Source organism: Ictidomys tridecemlineatus, chromosome 4 (assembly GCF_052094955.1).
Source record: "Ictidomys tridecemlineatus isolate mIctTri1 chromosome 4, mIctTri1.hap1, whole genome shotgun sequence".
NCBI classification, from domain to species: Eukaryota; Metazoa; Chordata; class Mammalia; order Rodentia; family Sciuridae; genus Ictidomys; species Ictidomys tridecemlineatus.
The window spans coordinates 155157385-155179765 of record NC_135480.1 but is presented as its reverse complement, the minus strand read 5'-3'; the positions used below and the strand labels follow the sequence as shown (position 1 = coordinate 155179765).

General features: G+C 33.7%; 1 protein-coding gene and 1 long non-coding RNA gene across 10 annotated transcripts in view; one reads left to right on the top strand and one right to left on the bottom strand.

The window, feature by feature from the left end:
- Positions 1–22381, top strand: part of LOC110598422 (uncharacterized) — a 296730-nt gene that overhangs the window by 62740 nt on the left and 211609 nt on the right. The gene's annotated exons all lie outside the window — the stretch shown is intronic.
- Positions 4043–21802, bottom strand: Tyrp1 (tyrosinase related protein 1). Its single transcript, XM_005327981.4, has 8 exons — positions 21695–21802; positions 20791–21257; positions 18840–19162; positions 15816–16020; positions 11886–12053; positions 9782–9961; positions 5468–5614; positions 4043–4739 (listed from the first exon to the last, which is right to left on the bottom strand). Exons 2-8 carry the CDS (start codon positions 21197–21199, stop codon positions 4534–4536), a joined length of 1638 nt encoding a protein of 545 aa, XP_005328038.2. The 5' UTR covers positions 21200–21257; positions 21695–21802; the 3' UTR covers positions 4043–4533.

Here is a 22381-nt window from a genome sequence, read left to right as displayed (position 1 = left end):
AAACATAATAGGAATCACAGGGATACAGCTTGATTTTTTTTTTGCAACTATTTCCTAGCTATAACATAAAAAGGACAAGCAACAAAAGCAAAAAAAATAGACAAGTGAGACTCTATCAAATCCAAAAGCTTCTGCACAGCAAAGGAAACAATCAACTAAATGAAAAGGTAGCTTGTAGGTTGGGAGACATCATTCATTTTTCCTTATCTTTTACTATTATAATTCTGATTTTACTCAGGACAGTAACCAATCTACTAAACCACTACCGACCAATCAACCCAAGCAAATAAACCAATTTCTCAATTTTCTATATTCTCTTGCCATATGATAAAATTCCCTTGAGATATAATCCATATTTGGGGGAACATACACATTCTGAATAAAATGGAAAATTTCCACATGGAAAGGATACAATGTTTAAAGATATAGAAGCTATTTTATAGCCCTGACATTATAAATAAAAAAAGCAAAAAACTACATTCTCAAGGTTGTAAAAGAAATTAGAAAGAGCCTGAGACCCTGAGGATCCATTTTACTGCCTTTCCTATCTTCAACTCTATATCCTTTAAACTTCCTATTGTATATGAAAATAGTGGATTCCTAATAGATATATTGATACTTGTTGGTTACTCCAAATAGATACTAAACTCTTTGGGCCAAGAGTTTTATTTGACTTGTTAACCCTTGTAGCCTTATATCATATTTTCTGAACTGTAGCACTTTTGATCTTTTGACTAGGTAATTTCTTGATGTAGGGCTATCCTATACTTTATAGGCTAGTTAGCAAAAACATTGGCCTCTAACCATTAGATGCTAATAAAACTGCCAACCCCTGCTATGGCAGCCAAATGTCTCTCCCAACCTTGCTACATGTTGCCTTGGGAAAAATTACCCTCCAACTGAGAATCATTGCCTTAGATGATAGGTTTAGTGTTTAGCATATAGCATCAATAGATATTGGCTATATTAACAAAAATATTAATTAATTTGACCAGATAATTGAAAAAAATAGTAGAATTTAAGGGTGCCTTCCAAGTTTCTCACTTGGTCTAGTAATTATATCACTTAAGATGAAGTTGCATATTCCAAATTTTTGGTATTTCCTTGAAAGTGGCCTTAGAGTTGAATAAATATTCCAGATGTGACTTGGGCATCTCAGATTTCTGCTTATGTATTAATGACGTTCAGTGCACAAGCAATACACCCCTTTGTCAGTTGCATACACATTTTCTTTTTTATTGTCTTACACTTTTTATTATATAGCAAACTTGAAATTCACTAAAATCTTCTGGTTATTTCGTCAAGAATCATGGTAGTTCCTTCTTTCCTCTACATGTATTTTGCAGTGATATTCCTGAATTATTATATTCTGCATTTTTTTCTTGTGAAATTTCATCTGTATTATGATATTTAAATTGTCAATATTGTTAAACAGTTTTTTTTCTTATTTCATGTTAGCTGTCTGCCCAACACCATTGTACATTGATTGTTCAATGGATAAAATTTTTTCACCAGAATTCAGCAAAGAACAAAAAATATGTAGCATTATTGACGCTTTGTGAATGGTATTCAGAACTTCAATAGCCTCAAACTTCTCTTTTTTCCTGTATCTAATTTTTAAAGTTCAAGGATTTGTATGTTTCTACTAGCTCTGAAATCTGCTTCTGGGAATAAAGACAGGATATAACTCTGGGCTACAAACATAATCACTTTTTATTTTTGATTGTATAGGAAGATCCATTTGAGCATTTTTTTCTCACTCCATTTAAACCATAAAGCTGAGTTCAGTTTGTGCATTGGCATGCAATTGGTATTTATGTAACTGGAAAGAGTAAATTTAAAGTAGTGTGAAATTTGCTTTCCAGTGAGTGCATAATAATACCAAATACTAGGTTTTATAGGAGAACTGGAGGACTAGGAACAATGAAAAAAATTCCAAGGCAACACATGAGTATTATTTGTTATGAATAATTTACCTTATTATAGGAAGAGCAATGGTTGCCCGATCAAGATAACTCATAAGGTATTATAGAGCAATACAATAAATGAAAGTCCTTGAATGTAAGAAAAATACAGTGACACACTTCACATGAATCATAATATAATAAATGCAGCTTTCTCTTAGAATTATTTGCAATTAATGTTTATATTTGGGTCCTCTTCTCTTCTCCCACAAGCTATTACATATTAACTAGCCTGTTAGTCTCTACTCAAACCATTCCTTATCAACATTATGTACGGGTATCACAACCACCATTATCTTTCTAAAACATAGCTTATTTATGACTTTCTCCTGTTCTGCCTTTTCTGTAGAATGAATTCCAAACTCTTTAGTATTGCATATAGGATATCCTGGTTTTAGTCCCAATATATCTTCCTATTCCCCTCCATGAAATCTATGCTCTAACCACACTGACCTACTTTATATTTTTGAATGTTCCATGCTCTTTCAAACTTCTGTGCCTTTACTCATTTTGTCACTTCTGAACAGAATGCCCTTCTCTACTTTATATTTGGTAAATCCTTTGGCATTCATTGTGGCCCAAGTCAAATATGACCTTCTCAATTTTACAGTCCTGATTTTCTCCTCCAAAATTCCATTGTGCCTTGAACTATCACTGATACTTAGTATATGCTTAATAAATGTTTCTGGAATAAGTAATTATTAAATATCCAAAACTATGAAGTGGGGGTGTTCAGTTTCATTGCTGTTCTATGTAAAAAATAAATCTTACAGTTCACAATAATTTCTCTGAAAATCTATGACTATGTAACATGTTGATAAATCAAATGTATTTCTAAAAAAATAATTTAGTAATGATATTTGAAAGTTTAAAAAATCCTATTTTTATATCAAGCTCTTTAATATATTTTGTCTGTTTATCTTATGTTCATAGCCTTAGGATTGGTTAATATAAAGAAAAATAGTAACAAATTAGAGTCATATGACTTTATTTCTGTATATTGATTTGGGAATATCAAATTAGCCATTTTCTAAAGGTTAAGGTTTTTATAGTTAGTATTTCTTTTTTCCAATTTTAATTTCAATGTTTGTTCATTTATGATCAATGTATACAGTTCATCTTGGAAATATTGTTTTATAGAACACAAAAAGAGAAAAAGTACTTCAAGTTAGAACAGAAGGAAGGGCTGGGAATGTGACTCAGTGGTAGAGCGCTTGCATAGCATTCATGAGGCGCTGGGTTCAAGCCCCAACACCACAAACAAAATAAAATCATACAAACAAACATAGAAAAACAGGAGAAAATAGCATAACTGCAAGAATAAAATAAGAAGCAGAGAATAAAATAAATAATATTTTATTTTGAAAATAAATACAAGGTTGGCAAATGATAATATATGCTATTTGACTGAAATACAGAAAATAGAACACTATCTGTGAATACTAGGAAGCATGTTCTCTACTTTTATGCTTTCTTTGTAGACTTCTAAGATGCTAGAAGTGTTTTTAAGAGCTGAAATGTATGAATGGGTAGTGAATTCCATTCCCTTTCAGTGAATTGGAGGTAGGGGGACACAGTGGTAAACAGACAACAGCCCTCTCTTAGCAAAGAAAAGCTTTATCTCTCCAAAGTGTGACAAAGACTGTGATTTTGTTTGGGCCTTGAACCTGACTATTATAGTTTAGATATGAGGTGTCCCCCCACATTCATGTGTGAGACAATGCAAGAAGATTCAGAGGTAAAATGATAAGATTATGAGAATTATAACCTAATTAGGGGATTAATCCTATGAGTTTACTGGGTTATAATTGTGGGCAGGTAAAGTATGGCTGGAGGAAGGAGATTACTGGAGGCTATATTGGAGTTTACATCTAGCCCTGGTGAGGGAATTCTTTCTTTGCTTTCTGGTTGCCATGTCCTGAGTTGGCCAACAGTGAACTGAACCTCTGAAAAGCTGAGCCAGAATAAATTTTTGCTTCAGTAAGTTGTTCTTGTCAGGACTTTGGGTCACAGAAATGCAAAACTGACTAAAACTCTGAGACTAAATAATATAAGCTGAAACCAAATGACAACACCAATTTGAAAAAGTGAATTAAGATCTCATTTATTTATAACTCCACTTAATTAATTTTGATCAATAAATGTGGCTGCCTTTATATCTGTGGACCAATATCAAAAATGAAAATACATTTGCGTTTTAAAAGTGTAGAAATGCCCACTCATGTATTTTAAACAGAGATCTTATGTCAAACTTTATTTTTATTTATATTTAAAGCATAATATCTTATATAGTCAACCTTTGAAGCATGCTAAAGATCATCACACTATCCCATCAAATATTATAGAATTGGTTCAGCCTACTATTTTAAATAGAGCTCATAATTATAATCTATTGAAAAGAGTCCAAATTATTCTTCTCTGCTCTGAAGAATGATACTTTAATCTAATATACGTCTGTATAACAAAGAAAATAACAAAGTAAAAGAAAATACAGTTAATAAGTCAATCTACTATTTTTCAAACAGGATTTTCTCTGATACTAATGCATACAGGAATAGGTTTCTTGTTATCAGACCCTGGACTGATTAGGATTCTGGATTTTTTCATATTCGTCAGCATAGTGTTGATACTGATCAGTGAGGAGAGGCTGATTAGCTTCATCCATTTTGTTTCTGGCACGAATCAGACAAGAAGCACCCACAAAAACAACTGCCACCAGTAATAAAGCAGCAATTACTGCTATGGTAACAATCTCAGATATACTGAAATCCCGACCTATTTGAAAAAGAAAATGAGAGTTAAAAATATATTATTAAAATATTTGTCACTAAAACATGGACAACTTGAATAAAGCATTGTTGTAATCACTTTAACAGAAATCTTCAAATTTAATTTCAATGGACCACATTGTTTAATGCAGCATTTGTAATCTGGAAGGCACTTTCTAACTTCTTTAGTAGTCTACAGTTATTTTCATTTATTTAGTTATTTTCATTTAGTAATCTACAGTTATTTTCATTGGACAGTTATTTTCATTTCCATTTTTAAGTTGAAGAAATGATGCTTGTTGAGATTTAAAATTGAATAGGAAAGTTTTGAATTTCAAAATCTCAGAAAGAAAAGCTTAAGAATATCTTGATCCCTCTTCATTTATAAATATAAGCTGACAACTCATTCTTCCCACTTAATGGAAATGAGATCTCTGACAATCAAACCTCTTTAAACATCAGCTTCTTTAATTGTGAAGCAAGAATTGTAATACTTACCTCAAAGACTTGTGAAGATTAAATGAGACAGAGTGCTGAATAATCAGCTCAATAGCACATCAGAGTGAGTTCTCAATAAATGTTAAATTCCATCTCTTTATCCCCAAACAAAAGTCTAAATGAAAGTTTCATATCCAATGAAAAGGTTTGCTTCAGAATACTGTGATTATTTTACTTTAGAGACAACAAGCTTGCTTTTGGAAAATACCACATTAAAAATACATTTTTAACACTCACTTGGCCATTGAACTTCATAAGCATATCCCAGGTTGTCTGGAGCAGTAACAAACATCTCTGTGTTGGTAACTGGAGGCCAGAATGGCACCATATTGTACTGTCTGTTATGTCCAATAGGAGCATTTTCCAATGGGAATGTGGATATATCTAATATATTCCAAAGACAACTGGTTAATAAGTATGAAGTTAATATTAATGTGATTCTTATATTTTTAGGTGTTCAATATTAATAGAGAATGTAAAAATGTTTTTCATATTTCACAATGAATTAAGACATAAAATTTCACTATAGTAGAACAGAAAACTACATAAAACTGTTCACATGCTTTGAATGCACATAAACATATCATTTAATACACATGTAAAATCTTTATGAACAGAGGAATTTTAGTATTAAATTATCTATGATGATTATAGTTATTTTTAAAATTATGGCAGATAATTTAAAATGCATAAAACATTTTTCAAAGTCAAAGAAAAGATACATCTATGACTTACTATAGTGTCATCTGTATTTCAAATTTGAGAGATGATGTATTTATTGGAGATTGTCCTTAACGACAAATTTGTTTGATATTTTTCATTTCTTTATGTTTTCTTTTAGAGAAATCCATATTAATTCAGGTTTTTATTGTTATCAAAAAATAATTAAAAATTTTCATTAAGTTCCTGCAATCTAATTTGCTTCATTCCCTCTCTCTTGTTTCTAAGTATAAGGTATTTATATATGAGGCATTTATATCATTAACATTATCATTCATTAGTGAACACATATATTTCATTAGTGAATTTCTTTCTTTAGGGATAAAATAAATAATCGGTTCAATGTGGCAGAAGGTTGTTCTTTGTTTTGTTGTTCTTTGTTTTTCTCTATTTATATGGGATTATAATTAAATACCAAATGGAATGTCACTAAGTGGGCTTGTGCAGGACACTAATGAGAATATATTTTTAAGGGCTAGAATATTTGAGAAGGCCAGTTGGATTTTATATTTTCTATTTGCAAAATATGTATTACCTCAACAGTTACTGTGATCCTATAAATCACATTGTTTGAAGAACAATGATCACTGACTTGGCAAGTGGTGTTTACATTTTGGCAACTTTGTATTCACTATGTTAAAGCTAATTGAATATTTACTTGATAAAACGTGCTGAGTGCCTATTGGTGACAGGCACTGGAATAGACACTGGCATTTTAGCAATGAAAAGGTAACATTCCTGCCCTCAAGGAGCTCATAATCCAGTACATTTTTAGTAGTTATTTGTTAAAGTTACACATTCAGGTTACTAATTCAGATAATTTTTTTTCTGGTACTGGGGATTGAGCCCAGAGATGTTTTATACTGAACTCCATCCCTAGCCCTTATTGTTCTTATTTTTATAATTTTAAGACAGGGTCTCACTAAATTGCTTAGGGCCTTTCTAAGTTGGTGAGGCTGGCCTTGAACTTGTGATTTTCCTGTCTCAGCCTCCTGAACCATTGGGATTACAGGTGTGTGCCACCACACCTGGTAATATTTCAGGTAAATTTTCAAACTTCTCATTTCATCTTTCTTGTGAATCCTGACTTGACCAATCTCAACCTAATTCAGTTCCACCTGTGTGATGAAGTGAAATCCATTGGAGGAATAATAGTAAAAATAACAGTAGCAGCAACTGGATTGCCATGTAACTTCTCTATGTGAAAATCTTTCCAATGCTCCCCATCTCTCTTAAACTGAAGGATCTTGAGTTTCTGCAGTGTGTTCCCTTTGACCTTAGTATCTCTTACCATTCTCTACCTACTTCCTCCTCTGCTCCAACCACACTGGGCTCCTTTCTGCTTTTTTGTTTGGATCAATCTTCCTCCATGTATCTACATAGTACTCCCTATCTTGTGTTTTGATTTTGTCTACGTAGACTTTTACAATCAAATACACTATCTGTTTTACAATCTAACATAACATAGTATATTTACACTTATTTATGGTCATTTCTACCACTAGGCAGGTCTGAGTTTTGTATCCTACTTCTGGAACCTAGAATACTTCCCAGGAAATAGTAGGTGCTCCCATATAATGTTTGTGAAGGATTCATATGGATGTGTGTGATTACTTCATTTCTCTCATGGCTCAAGAGGTGAAGTAGTAATTGTTCTGGGAAATGTATTAACTGCCTTCTGAGAAATGCACTAAACTTTTGGGCTACTATGTTTAAATATTAACTCATAATTGTCAGTTGGGAAAAAATAGAGAGAATTGAATTATATGTTACACAGACCTACAATTTAGTAAATAGAAATTAATGCTATTGTAATTAGAGTTGGATGGTCTGTGTTGGACTATCTCATCTCTATTAAGAAAATTCCATAATGGGTATTATAATGTGAATGACTGTAATTTCCTTTGACTATAAAATATAATTGTTATCCCATTCTGATGTTAGTAATCAATTCTATAATCCTAAGAATTTGAAATAACCTTCAATATATTTATAGAGACCTTTGATACATACAAAAAGTAATTTCATTCTCTGCTCCTAGATTTATTTTCATGAAGAGCTCTTATTTATGGAAAATTTTAGAAATTCTTCTAATATTTTTATTTTTCTTTCTCCATATGATAGTTGTTTTGACATTGCTTTACAAATTACCCTTTAATTTTTTGGCCACATTTTCTCAGTTATATGCTGTAGACAAATTTTCTATTTTTTATTTATAATACTTTTCTTTCCAGGTAACTGAGAAACTTTATGCTAGGTATATCTCAAACAAAGGGAGCATCAGGAAAATAAAATAAAGCTATTTTTTTTTCTGGTTCATCAATGACTTTTGGATCTAGAGAACTTTAACCAATTGCTATTAATGTGAAGTAATTATTTTTCAATCAAGATATGAAAAGCAAAAGAACAATTTTCATCACTGAAAGAAAACTCCACTTAAAGAGACTTGCCAGATTACCTAAAATTCTCCATTTTCTTTGAAAAGTTTACTAACATACATGGCATTGTGGATGGCTAGATAAGCATAATTTATATACTGCTGGTTAGTTTTTAGAAGTATATGTTTAACAAAACTTGGGTTTGTTAAGTCCTTATCTTGTTAATTCCAGTTTACTTGTTACTATAACAAAAAAATACAATTAAATATACACTAAGTGATAATTATGATTGAAAAAAATGACATTTCTTCTATAAGAGACAAGTTGAGCACTTTGGAAAGTTTTGTTAAAAGTGAATGACTAAATAGATTAGGGAGTGGGCAAGATAATCATAAGGGGTGAGGGAATCATGGAAACCCAGAATGCTGTACTCAGTTTGCATCACAAAAGTCTTATTGTCATTTTTTTTTTTTACTTTTTAGAAGCTGATACTGCAAATATTAGACACTTTGTTGTGATTACAGTTTTTTATATAAATACTAATGAAATATGAAGTAGAACTCCAATCAATGAATTCATAATTCATTGACAACTGAACAATATTTATGTGTAAGTTGCTTGTTTGTTAAAAATTTTCCAATGCAATAGACTGTTAACCAACTCATCAATTAGTGGTACTGAGCAGGTTGGAATAGAGACTTTTACTATACACACAAACACATGCACACACATAAAATTAAGAAAAGACAAATCAATGGTTAATTAACCTCAGATACCTTGTTTATGTGCATGATGAACTAAAAGCACAGAAGCCCAAATGTAGATCACTTTCAAAATATTAACTATTTGAAGTATTTTCATCTTTCAAAAAGTAATACAAGACTCTCAGCTGAGTAGGGATGCAGAAAAAGAGGTCTTTCTAATAATATTTAAAAAATGCATTGACTGAAATGAACTTTTTAAAAGAGATTTTCTATGGTATAGTATAAAAATCAACATTAACTTTTTAATTTAATAAAATTTCAATTTTATGTAAGGGCATAAAATAAACAAAACTCAGAACTGTGGATTAAATCAGGTGTGGAATATTTAGTTTGGGGGGGACACCAAAAAAGAGCTCTGTTAGGTTTTCCCATTTATGTTAAAAAGCAATGAGAATAAGATATGGGAAGAAAAAGTTGGGAGACCTGATAATCATTTTTTCATAGCAAAAATGAGAAGGCATTATCTGATTAGTCCCAATGAATAAATGTCATCTTAAAGTAACTATCCTGAGAGGCTCCTGCACTTTCAGAGTGACTTTGAATATCTGGCAATGGCTAGAGAGTGCAGCTATTTTATCCTTATTTTGAAGGGTATTTTATGTGTGTCCAGTGCTAGCTTAAACTGATAACCATGCCATCAGAGCAATCCCCTTCGTGGTGCCTGAGAAAAGCATATGAAAGTGTCTCACCAGCATTATATCTCCTCAGCCATTCATCAAAGACAGCATCAGTGAAAGTATGCAGAAGGACAAAAATGGGGTCATTTGGAGACAAATGGGTTTTTCCTCCTGTCCCATTCAGGAATAGATGGGCCAAATTGTGAAGACTCCGAACAGCAGGGTCATACTTCCCTGTTGGATCACTGTAACCTAGATTTAAAAGTAAGTATGAGAACAGTAGAAAATGCTGCAGATATTTCACTTTTCAAATCAACAGCAGTGATCATGTAGAAAAACAGTTATCCAATGTTTTTCAGGCCAAATTTTGCATTAATATAATAGCATGACTTCTCAGTTCCAATGGCTGATGACATTTGCTTGTTATATCCAGAACTAGGTTAGCTTTAAACTAGTTGCATGACATTCTAAAGGTAACCTCTAGGTTAAAAATAATGACCTGCCAAGCATGTCAGTCAAAATTTATACAACATTCTATCTTGACAAGGCAGACATTGTTCTACATGAAAATAAAGATAGTAGAGATCTCCAGGTGTCACTAAAAATTGCTGACACAATTGGAAGAACACCACTTTGTTTGTCCTGAAACTTAAAATGCCAGATGTTACTTTTGTCTCCAACCTCAACTCTTTTTCAATGACTGTCAGCATGTTTATTTTTAGAAAATTATTTTTTTTGTAGGGAATTTAATATGTCTCAGCACTTTCCTACCATTTCTGTACTAGTTTTAAACATCTGGAAAATCTACTGTCAAAACATTTATAGGATTTTTGATAAATATTTCACTATATTAAGGAGAAAATGAAGATAGATGCCAAGAAGATTGCAAATATAAGTGTAGAGTTATATGTGTTTGAATGGCTTGACGAATGCTGTATAGGTAAAGCCATTCATTCATTTATTCATCTTTCATGCATTTATTCCTTTATATTTTGATAACAGGAAATATTTAAAGATTGTTTATAATGTATATGAAATGTATGAATTTTCATACGTTCTGCTGCCAGGAAATCAGTATAATTTATCTTCTATTAGGCATTAATAAAACAATCTGCATATTCTCTTAGAAATCAGTCTACTTAGTTTATAAATTCTAGTTTAGTCAATATATAGTAATTATCTAGGGAATCATCTCCAAATGATTGCATTTATGTAGTTATTAAATTTAAAACACACTTAAAGGTAGATAAGAATGACATATGCTTTTGATAATAAAAGGGGAGAGAATTAATTATCATGTTTATCTATCAAGTATCTCAGATCACAGGAGAGAGACCTGTGCTCATTTTCTGAGAGGCAGGGTAGCAGAGCACATCCTCTAATGTGTGCAATGCTGTCTTTAAGGAAAATTTGAACAATAAGAAGTTTATATTAAAGTTACATGTAATTATATTCCTTTAAAAATTTAAATATATATCAAGTATGATTTAGAGTATCAAAATTTATTATTTCAAGACATTGGACTTAGAAAGTTTGGATTTGAATCTGTGTTCTGTTACTAAGTAGCTAATTATCTCAGGAAAGTCCTTTCACTTCTTTCCATTTCAATTTTCTCAGCTTTGAGATACTTGAAAAATGTTGGTGAGCAAGAAAGCTCAAATTAAAAGTCAGAAGAAGATAAATCAATTTTTTAGTAAGTGTTTTTAAAAAGTTACAGGATGATAAAACCTATATATAACATGCCTAAATCTGGTGTTAGAGAATGTCAACTAATTGTTTGAAATTACTTTAAATTGTTATTTTGACTTATTAAAGAACATTGTTTTTAAAAAAATAAATGTCAATTCTTGAATATTATTTGCCAGGGCTAGACTTGGATATAGTCACACATAATGGCCAGGTTGCTGCCAGAAATTTGACTTTAAGGGTTTTTTTTTTTTTGGTGTTTAAGAGTGGAAAATAATTTTCAGTGTCTTCCTCTGTAATTATTACATGGAGTTTCATAGTCTGACTCTTCAAGAAGCTTCTTTTTTTGAGCATAAAATTGTGAGTAAATGATACCAGTACTCATTTCATAGGAACTCACAGGACCAATATGCCATGCAAAGCCTTTTCAGAGAGACCTGATTTTGAACCCGGCAGCTTCCTCTCCAAAGCACCGATTTAGTTTACTTGCCTTCCACTGTGTTCCGGAAACTGTTTGTAGAATTGGAATAAAAAGGAGGTGTGTCAAATACACCAACTTCCAAGCACTCAGCGACATCCTGTGGTGCGGGAAGACGCTGCACCATGGGTCGGCCCACATTTCCAGCTGGATTTCTCCTGATTGGCCCACCCTCCGTGCCTGGGGAAAAAAGAGGGCAAACATTTATAGGATGTCCAGAGGTCTTGTCCTTACTCTCTAAACGTTCTGTTGTTATTGTTTGCTTGTTTGTTTGTACTAGAAATTGTATCCAGCTCAACTACTGAGCAACATCGTGGGTCCTTTTATTTTTTGTGACAGGATAAAGCTGGCCTTGAACTTGTGTTCCTCCTGTCTCAGCCTCTGCAGTAGTTGAGATTGCAGGTATGTGCCACCATCCCCAGCTCTAAAACTTTATGCACAGCATGAACACTGAAAAATAGGTTTTCCTTGGTAGGATACAAATTTTATTTTATTTTTTTCATGAGAATATAACAAAGTGAGAATTCCATAAAAAAATGAATTTTGCTGAAATTATCTCCCAAACCTAGATTCAGCAATAAATTCTCTCTCTCTCTCTCTCTCTCTCTCTCTCTCTCTCACACACACACACACACACACACACACACACACACAATTTCACACCAAAATGCCATTTGTTTCAAGTCTTCAGAGGCTTAAGGGGGGAAAAAAATCCCCAATCACTTTGTAAAGTAGTGTGCATTTCAATAAGTACACATTCTTCAGCTTTTTCTTCAATTAATGTGATAAATAATTCAAGTTTCTGAAGAGTAGGAACAAATAGGTAAACAAAGAGCTGTGTTACTAGGGATAGATAATATGATAGGAACTTGAAGGGAGTGAAGAAGAGAGGAAGGATGATGGAAGGAGAAAGAGAACGAGAGAGAGAGAGAGAGAGAGAGAGAGAGAGAGAGAGAGAGAAATTCTTTCCAGTCAGATGGCTCCAAAAGGATTTCATGAACAAGCGATTTATAAAGAAATCTGAAGGGTTGAAAAGAATTTCCATAGAACTAGGAGGAATTTTACTAAGTAAATCATTTTAGGCAGAGGAAATAATGAGGGGTCAAGCTGCTCTCTTCTATTTATACAGAAACCTTCTCAGAAGAACTCTTCTGTCCTTGCTCAGCAGTGTGTTCCTTGGTCTTCACAGTGCCTGGCATTTACAGCAATTGTTTGGTGTGTGTTGTTGATTGAGAAGGCTCTTGATGGGTGTAAAAAATGCTTGTTTGGAGAAGAGCCTTCCAGGAATATGTGGCAATAGAGGAGTATAGTGGGCTGTGGGGAACAAAGGGAAGCTAGACCAGAGCCTTATTGAGAAGACATCAAGTCGCAGGAACAGAAAGTTATATTTAATTCATTAGGAAGAAATTAGACTGGTGGGAGGAGAGGAGATTGACTAGGAGCATTTTGCATCAGTCTGTCCCACTGGTCTCCAGAGAGAAAAATATGTGCCCTAAACGGACAAAAAATATAATTGAACTGGGAGAGAGAGTATTGCAACTTCAACTCACATTCCACTTACTTTGTTCATAAAACTTCCTATATTGCATAGTAATTAACATAATTATTACTACCTGATGAATTAGCATAATGAACTTTATATAATATATAAATAAAAAATATACCTATACTGAGATTGGAAAGTATATGTGCATTTTTATTGGGGTTACATCATCACCAAAATTTTTCCGAAATGACTAGTTAAACTGTCAATCTGAGCTGATATTTTGAGGATTACTGTTTAGGGAGTTATCAATAAATCCCCATTCCCAAAAATGTATGGATTAACTTGAATTTCTAAGTACTATATCCTAATTTTCCCTTGTGGAATTTCATAGTAAAGAATTTCGAGAGTAAAGAAAATAATTTAAGGCTATTTATTTAATTGTCTCCAGTTATTTTTAAATTTTTTAAACATAAACAAATATTCACGTCCAGCATGTCAGAATTCTATGGAATTTACAAGAATGAATAGAAAATTCTGAGTATTTGAAGGAAAAAATAGATTTGAGCAATATGGCATAAAAAGGACTATTTTTCATTTGATTAATCAAAGATGATATTTTAGTAGCTCGAAGAATGTTACATGTCAATAAATCGCTTTTTCAATCAACCAAGTGGAGTGCAAGAAGAATATAAACAATGAGATAGCTGAGGAAATATTGATCTGATATAATATGTATGGGTTTCCTACAAAGATGATCAATAAAACCCAAGAATAAATAGGATTTTCCAAGAGGAAAAGTAGAGAGAAGAAATAATTGCTGTGAGGATTAAAGATACTAAAGCACACACACTATGAGATATATAATGTATTCAATAAATGTTTAGTTTCCCCTTTTCTTTTCCTTAGCTAATAAATAAAATATTTGGTTTTTATATATTGAACTGAGACCAGGGTAATTTTAAAGTTTGTTTCACTGCAAATAATTGTTAATTTGTAATAAAACTATATCTTTGAATTTTGAGACTTGTTCTATTGATAGAAAAACCTGTGATGAAAATAAAACATCTTCACTTTATTGAATTGTCCTTTTTTTGGGCACCCAATCATAAATATGATTAGAAAATGCCTGGAAAACTCTGAAGTCCAAATATAACAGCTTTGGTATGCACTTCCAGTTAATTTCTCTGCCACAGGTAGAATAACTCAACCTGACAAAAAATACAAATTTATTTGAATTTTTAAATTTCCATAGAGGAAAATTATATTATATAATTATATATAGTTATATATAATTTTATTATATAATTATATTATATAGTATCACATATTTTTATTTCTATAAACAGCTAAATACTCTTTCAATGGTGAAAATTATATACCTATTTCCTTCTGTTCTATTTTAGGTTACTTTCTCTATCTCTTCCTTTTTTTTTTTTTTTTTTCTGTTTTGTTTTGTTGGGGAGTATTTTTGTTTTGGTTTTCAGTGCTGGGAATCAAACTGTTGCAGTAGAGGATTTTTTTTTCAGTGCCTTGCACATTATTAGAATATTCTCTTTTTAAACTTATAAAATAATTTAACACTTAATGAAGGAAAATATGTGTAGAAAAATGTTCTGAATATAAATACCCATGCTTCTAGTTTTTATATGGAAGAGCAAATATTCAAAATAGCCCAAAATGCCTGAAGAAGAAAAATAAGTTGGGGTAGGAGACTTAGATATTTAAGACCTAATGTTAACAGTACAGAGATAAGTAATATCATCCAAGGAAACTCAAGAACAGATTCACAAGTTACAGAAACTTATCCTGTGAAAGGAACATCAGTTTCCTGGAGAAAGGATGCTAGGGAAACTGGTCAAGAATTCTCTCAGGTTAACCTCAGGAGGGACGCAATGTGGCTCACTGGTGGGCAGCACCTATATGGTACCTTTCTTTTCTGAAAAATGTCCCCTTTATCACCTTTGGCTTTTAACTTTATTGAATAACCACAAATATTTTTGTGTTTTCTCCTCCTTTTCTCCCTCCCTCCCTTTCTTCTTTTTTCTCCTCTCAGAGCATTTTCAAATCTTTTTTGCATACTTCAGATTTTCTTCGGAAATATTTCTGTGAAATTCCAACCCAAGACACGTGACTACTAAGCAGAACTGGATATACTAAGAGGATTAATTTATACAACTGGACATTGCTAAAAATAAGGAAGTTAGCAATATACTGACTGAGTTAATCAAGAAAAATGATGTGAAGATAAATATCTTTTTCCTGGGATCACCTTGGAGGTGGCCTTGAACATCCCAGGTGCTCAGGTGAGGATCTGTACATGGATCCTCTATGGGGATAATACCTTTAATTCTGAAGTCCTTAATAGAATGAAGGATCTTCCAGACAACATGTTTACAGCATATTTAATATCTTTATCTAACAAGGAGTTCTGACTACTAGTTGTCACTGGAACTTACTGTTACAAAGTGTCCCCAGGGTGTCATAATCTTCCAAGGATTCACAGACCACTCGCCATTGAGAAAAGACAGAGTTGGGGCTTACAAGAGTGGAATCGAAGTTGCTTCTTGATCCCATCAAGTCATCAGTGCAGATATCACAGATGTTCTTCCCAGTTGCAAAATTCCAGTAAGGAAGGGAGAAAGAAGGCTCCTGCAACATTTCCTAGGTCACAGAAACTCTGTTAGTGTTCTCTGTCTCAGTTGCACTCTTCCTCTTTGCTTGTTTTACTCTCTATTTCTATTAACTCTCTTTAGCCACTAAGGAACCAGTTAGTGTCTCATTGGTGACAGAAAGTCCCAGACAAGTTAAATACCTTAGTTAACAAGGCTTGCAGTTCACTCAAAGAATCCACATAGGCATGAAAGAGAATAAAATTCAAATCATCATGCAGAAATTTTTGTAAATAATTTGGAAGAAAAACTTCTTTCCTTTTTTTGGACAGATATTCATATTTCTATTGATTATTCCAAGATTTATCCATAATAGCATCCACTACTTGACATTTACATCTTCTTCCATCTTCCTGTCTTTAATTTAAACATCATTAAATTGTAGTCTAGTTCCAGATTTTACCTTGAAATGTGTTTTGTGGAATCCCTATTTTTGTTTTGTTTCTATTTTTAATTGAATTTGAATGACTATAGAAAATTAGATTCTGGCTTTATAAAAAGCCAAGATCTCTTTCACATTTACCTTATCTACATGGGCCCTAAGGATGTTTTGTTTTGATGTTTTGAGACACCCACTGCAGAATCTAAACTACCAAGACTGAGGCTTCTGCCTAAGAGACTCATGAACAAAGGAATGCTAAATAGAAGTAGAATAAATCTTTGTGCCTATTGTTCTTTTGACCAAAGATCTAACAATCATTTATAGCTTATCTTACATTTTAAAAAATGCGTGGTGGCGCTGGCTCACACCTGTAATCCCAGCAACTCCAGAGAATGAGGCAGGAGGATACTGAGTTCAAAGCCAGCCTCAGTAAAAGTTGCACTAAGCAAGTCAGTGAGGCCCTGTCTCTAAGTAAAATACAAAATAGTCTGGGGATGTGGCTGAGTGGTCAAGTGACTCTGAGTTCAATCCCTGGTATCCCCCCACCCTCCCAAAAAAATGCTTAGTTAATTTACTTATTTCTCATCTCTTTTGGCCTTTGAGGAGTTCTGTACAGAGGATGAAATTTAAGTGCAGAATTGCCATTATTTTCTCTTACTTCCCAAGAACTCAGTACTTTATGCCTTTTCATTTTAAATCCTTTTCTAGGAAAACTTTTCTTATGCTTTGTTGTTTTAGAAGGCCGGAAGCTTTTCTAGGCTCCAAGTTATTGATCTCCAAGGGTCTGTAGTCCTCGTTTAGAAGCCATCATTGCATTTCACCAAAATTACTGACAGCTTCTAAGGGATCATTAAGAATCAGACTGTGGTTCAGCAACTGACATTTGGGAGCCAGAGAACATTCCTGCGGCATTTCAACTGTATAATATGCTTAAATTGTAATTTGTTGGATGCCTAATGCTGCTGGGTTTTAAAAATGTAAATCAACATGGTTGAAGTTTACCTAGGCAAAATTGAAGCTTTTAGATAGTTTCTAACTGCCCTTTCATTTTGGTGTGCCCATGGGAATTGAAAGCATGAAAATCCGGAGTTAATTACAAATGACAGATTTATCTACTCATAATCTACTAACTGTCTAACTTGTAATCAGAGCTATAAAGTATGATGTTTGGAGTACCAGATGAATTCATTTAATCACTCTCAAACTGTGTAAGGATAGACCATTTTAAGACAAATATATTTTTTATGTTAGAGGGTTAATTATCTCTCTTCTAACCATTCCCCCCCCCCTGAAATAATGCTGGCACAAGCATTCTGCAAAAACAACATTTCTATTTTCATATCATTTTAGGTTGATTTTTGGATTTTTACTTTGGGGGAGAAATTCATTACTATTATTTTATACAGGAAACAGGTGTAGCATATGGATTTCCTAGCTGAGATCTAATCATTTAAATTTTTAGTTTAAAATTACAATACTTTTCTCAAGAAACAGAGCAGTTGGAAAAAGGAAGGACAATAAATCATTTATGTTACCAGATTCTTTAGGGTGTTTTAGGTGCATTTGCTTAAAACAAAATAAGCATGAGATAACTATGCCTGACTTGAGGTCTATTTTATGCCAAAACCAAAACCCCCAGAGGTCTTATAATTAAAAATAATGCTTGATTGATGTGGGTTTTTTTTTTGGGGGGGGGTTAGAAATTGTATATATTTAAGGTGTACTACGTGATATTTTAAAATATTTTTATACACAAACACATACATATAGGTGTGTGTGTGTGTGTGTATATATATATATATAAAATGATTATTACATTCAAGGAAATTAACATATCCATTGATATGATGTTTTGAGATAGGCTTCTGGTATAAGTCCGAAAGTGGTAGTTGGGAAAATATATATATTAATGAAATAAAATACATATATTAATGAAAATAAAACAATCTAAATGGAAACTTTTTCCATTATTTAAACTCTACCTCATATTGGAAAAAGTCAGCAACTGGTATGATGAAGTACATATTCAGGACTCAGGAAGTGAGGAGAAAAAGTATATATACACTCACTTCATCCAGATCAAGAGAGGCATTTACTTACATTTGGTAGAGAAGACGTGCCAAATGGGACTTTTTTGTTTCATATTTCACTAGAGATATTTTCTCAATTATGGAGTCGTAGAATATCTCCATATCTTTCATCCACACCTAAAGATGTCTTAATTGGCTTTGTTACTTGACAAAAGACCAAATTTAGTTAATATGAATTCAGTAGGGGAGAAACAACTCAATGTTACAGGCAGATTAATAACATAAAATTACTCTATCATTATGTATTATGGTGTTTTGGAAAATCATTGAATTAAAATGACTTCTAAACAGGGAATTTCATCTGTAAAGAACCTGAAAATTAAATGGCGGTATGCATACCTGCATGTCTCTCTCCAGCTGCAGTAGGTGGTACCTGTGCCAGGTAAGAAAAGCTGGTCCTTCATGAGAGAAATCCACCCCACCAAAGCTCTCCTGCCCTGCCCCCAAGAAAGTCTTTTTGACTGAATAATAGTGTGTCCAAACAAAGTAGTTATAAATGGAAATGTTCTCAAATTGTGGTGTGTTGCCATCTGGTCCCAGTATTTCTTCTGATCTCCTGGTAGCAATGACGAATTGAGGGTGAGTTGTGCGCTTTGCCATATCCAGGGCCTGGACAAAGTGGTTCTTTTCTTCTGCACTTAACTGGAGAAGATTTCTCCTGACTTGAGGGATAAAAGATTGAGATATGAAAGCATTTGCCTTAAGGGAATGGGTAGAGAAGCAGCATAATCATGCTGTAACACACTGTGTCCCACTCACCCAATGATGGTTGTATGTGCAATATCTATGTTAAAATCTGTTTTTAGTTATTTTACACGTTGAGCATCCCTTATCTGAAATTATTAGAACCAGAAATTGTTTTCAACTTTGGATTTTGAAATATTTGGGTTTGGGATATATGTCCAAAAGACAGAAGCAATTTCTTTAATGTATATCTTATAACCTGAAGGTATTTTTGACAATAGTGTTTTTTGAAGGGGGCGTTACCAGGGAATTGAACTCAGTGACATTCGACTACTGAGCCATATCCCCATCCCTATTTTGTATTTTATTTAGAGACAGGATCTCACTGAGTTTCTTAGCGCCTCACTTTTGCTGAGGCTGGCTTTGAACTCCCAATCCTCCTGCTTCAGACTCCTGAGCCCCTGGTATTACAGGCATGCGCTACCGTGCCCGACTTGACAATAGTTTTAATATTTTTATTGCATAAAACAAAGTTTCATGGCATGTAATTTTCTACTTGTGGCATTATGTCAGGGATCAAATAATTTTGGATTTTAGAGCACTTCAGCTTTGGGATTTTGGATAATGGATGTTCAACCTGTGTACTTAAAAAATACCCTAACTAAAACTCCTTCCAGCCTGTTTTGTTTCTTTTTATTTTCCTTCTCTTCCTGCTCTCTTTTCTTTCCAATTTACTCTAGGTTTTCTATTAGCTTTCTCTAACTTTCCTTGTAGTTTCTATGATTCTGTTATCCTGACATACTTATTTTGGCCCAGTGTTAGCTTTTTTTCTTGGAATTTTCTTCTTTTTATCATCATAAGTCTTGCAAAAACAAGGTAGATAGTATTGTCCAGTGGTTAAGACCCGTGAATTAACCTGTGGTCATATTTTTGTGAGCTCATTTTTTCTTCTGTAAAATGTGGATAAAAATAATACCTGCTTTACAGAATTGTTCAGATCAAAGAGCACATGCATAAAAACAATTAAACCATGTCTAGCTCATGATAAAGACTCAATAAGTATTCTGCTAAACCTTGGTCCCGTGTCTAACACATTGAAAACAATGAAGTACTCTGGCTGTTCCTATTTAATGCTTTCTTATATGATGCTCCTTAGGCTGCCCACCCAGCTTCTCATCTAAAATGCCTGGATTTGATCATTACGGTGGGAAATTTCTTTGTAAGCCAGCAGGGGTAGTTGAAGAAGCTGAAATATTAGAGCTAGATAAAGCTCAGTGTGAATTCCAGATTTACCAAGTGACAGACCTTTCTGAATCTCATATGTAACAATTAATACAAGTACCTTGACTCTAGCACAGTTTCTAGCAGATGGAGGTTGCTCAACAAATGGAAAGAAAATATTATTTGTCAGAAGGTCTGAGCTTCAATTCCAAACCTTTAAATTGAACAAGCTTCTTGATTTTTCTAAGCCTTAGTTTGTTCAATTGGGAAAAAAGCAAGGTGGAGTTATGATTTTCAGGTATTCCTCTAGTTCCAATAATTTTAGAATCTAGAAAGAACCTTGAGTCTCACTCAAGACTGCATCACAATTCCTATCCCCACTTACCTGTGAGAGTCCTCTGATTGCAGGCCGCTCCTCTCCACCCAGGACGGCAACTCCCACAATTATGTCCTGAGAAATTGCCATTGCAGTGGCATGTCCTATTGAAGAACCTCAGGGGCCAGCCCTCCCGATCATCTCTGCCATCGTGGGGGTACTGGGGGCTGTGGGGTCGCGAGTCTACAGTCACTGCCTCACACCTGCCCCTCCCTGATGAGGAGCCACAGGGGTCAGTCCCAGGCCCAGATAAAGGGGACAGGTCTGGGCAACACACACCACTTCTCAAAGCCTCAACAGTAGCACATTCTCGTGGGAACTGAGCCCAGGCCTGTTGAAAAATCAGCAAGGGGAAGATCAATCCCAGGCAGAGGAGGTTAGAAGCTTTCATTCTGCTGGAAGCCAAAGTGCAGGACATAGATCTGGTTTGCTGTCCTTAGCATAGAGGAAATGGAGGCGCGTAGATAAAAATCCAACTGAATAAAAGAAAAAAAATGGAATTATGTAAGTATTTCAAAGTACTTTTAAAAAGGGTGTGAACCCTTTCCAACCTACCTTATACATACCTTTATACATGCAAATATAACCTATCTATATACATTTATAGATAAATGACATTTCAAACACATTGTAAAATTAGGTATTTACCTTTGAAAAATTTATGACTTAACAACTATATCCACTATCCTAGTAATTGAACTTTCTTCATTCTACATTTCTATTTACATAAAAATTACTTATCCCGAATATATCTTATCAAAAGCATCAATTAGCAGGTCACCACATTTCACCAGTGATCTGAAGGGAGAATTGGGAGATTTCCAGCAAGTTAATTTCTACAGTTTAAAGTCCCTCACCCTAGTGGAATTTTGATTAAAATGCACCCAATCTCCATAGAGCATCTCTCCAGTACCTTAAATTCCTGAGACGTTTCTCTGCCAAACTTCCCTAGGAGTTGAGTAGGTTTTATTTGCTTGTCCTCTGATGTCAGAGCTGTTAATTATATGTGGGTTTCTGCCCTGAAAACTAATCCCAGACCTGCTCTCCCAAACTGGGAGGGGCTGGTCCTCTTCTCCACCCTTCACTAATCCCTTTTCACATCACTGGATTTTTCTGCCCTTTAACTACTTGATCAGCACATGATTCCCTTCCCACTGATTTCCTTGTGATGCTTAAAGTTTTAAGAAAAGGTCAGAAGCAGTAATTTGGAAGATAAATCAGAGAAACTACAGACCTTTTGTTTTCATTGTAGAGATTTTTTAAAATTTATTTTTATTTTTATTTTTTATTTTTTTGCTTTGAATGCAAATATAACCTATCTATGTTTGAAATGTCATTTATCTATAAATGTATCCTTTAGAGGATGAAACAAGAGTAATTACTTTTTCTTAGTAATACAAAGGTTGGGTTCCTAATTGTAGCCGATGGTACCTTTTGATTGTGTTCTGTCTTGAAAGCACATGTCATTCTCATAATTTCCAGAGAGAATAATTGTAGTAGTGGAAAAGACATGAGATTCAATTATACCCAGTCACACAGCAGTGGCTCTCAGGGTGCCTGCTCACTTTAGAGGTGGGTACTTTGACTCCATTACCTCTTT

Excerpts from the sequence above, each read along its gene's own strand:
- Tyrp1 (XM_005327981.4), bottom strand. The coding sequence starts at position 21,199 with ATGTCCTGCACTTTGGCTTCCAGCAGAATGAAAGCTTCTAACCTCCTC. Across the intron at positions 16,021-18,839 it reads AGCTGGAGAGAGACATGCAG|GAAATGTTGCAGGAGCCTTC; the intron begins GTATGCATACCG and ends TCTGTGACCTAG. Across the intron at positions 12,054-15,815 it reads CCTGGGGACACTTTGTAACA|GCACGGAGGGTGGGCCAATC; the intron begins GTAAGTTCCAGT and ends TTTTTTCCCCAG.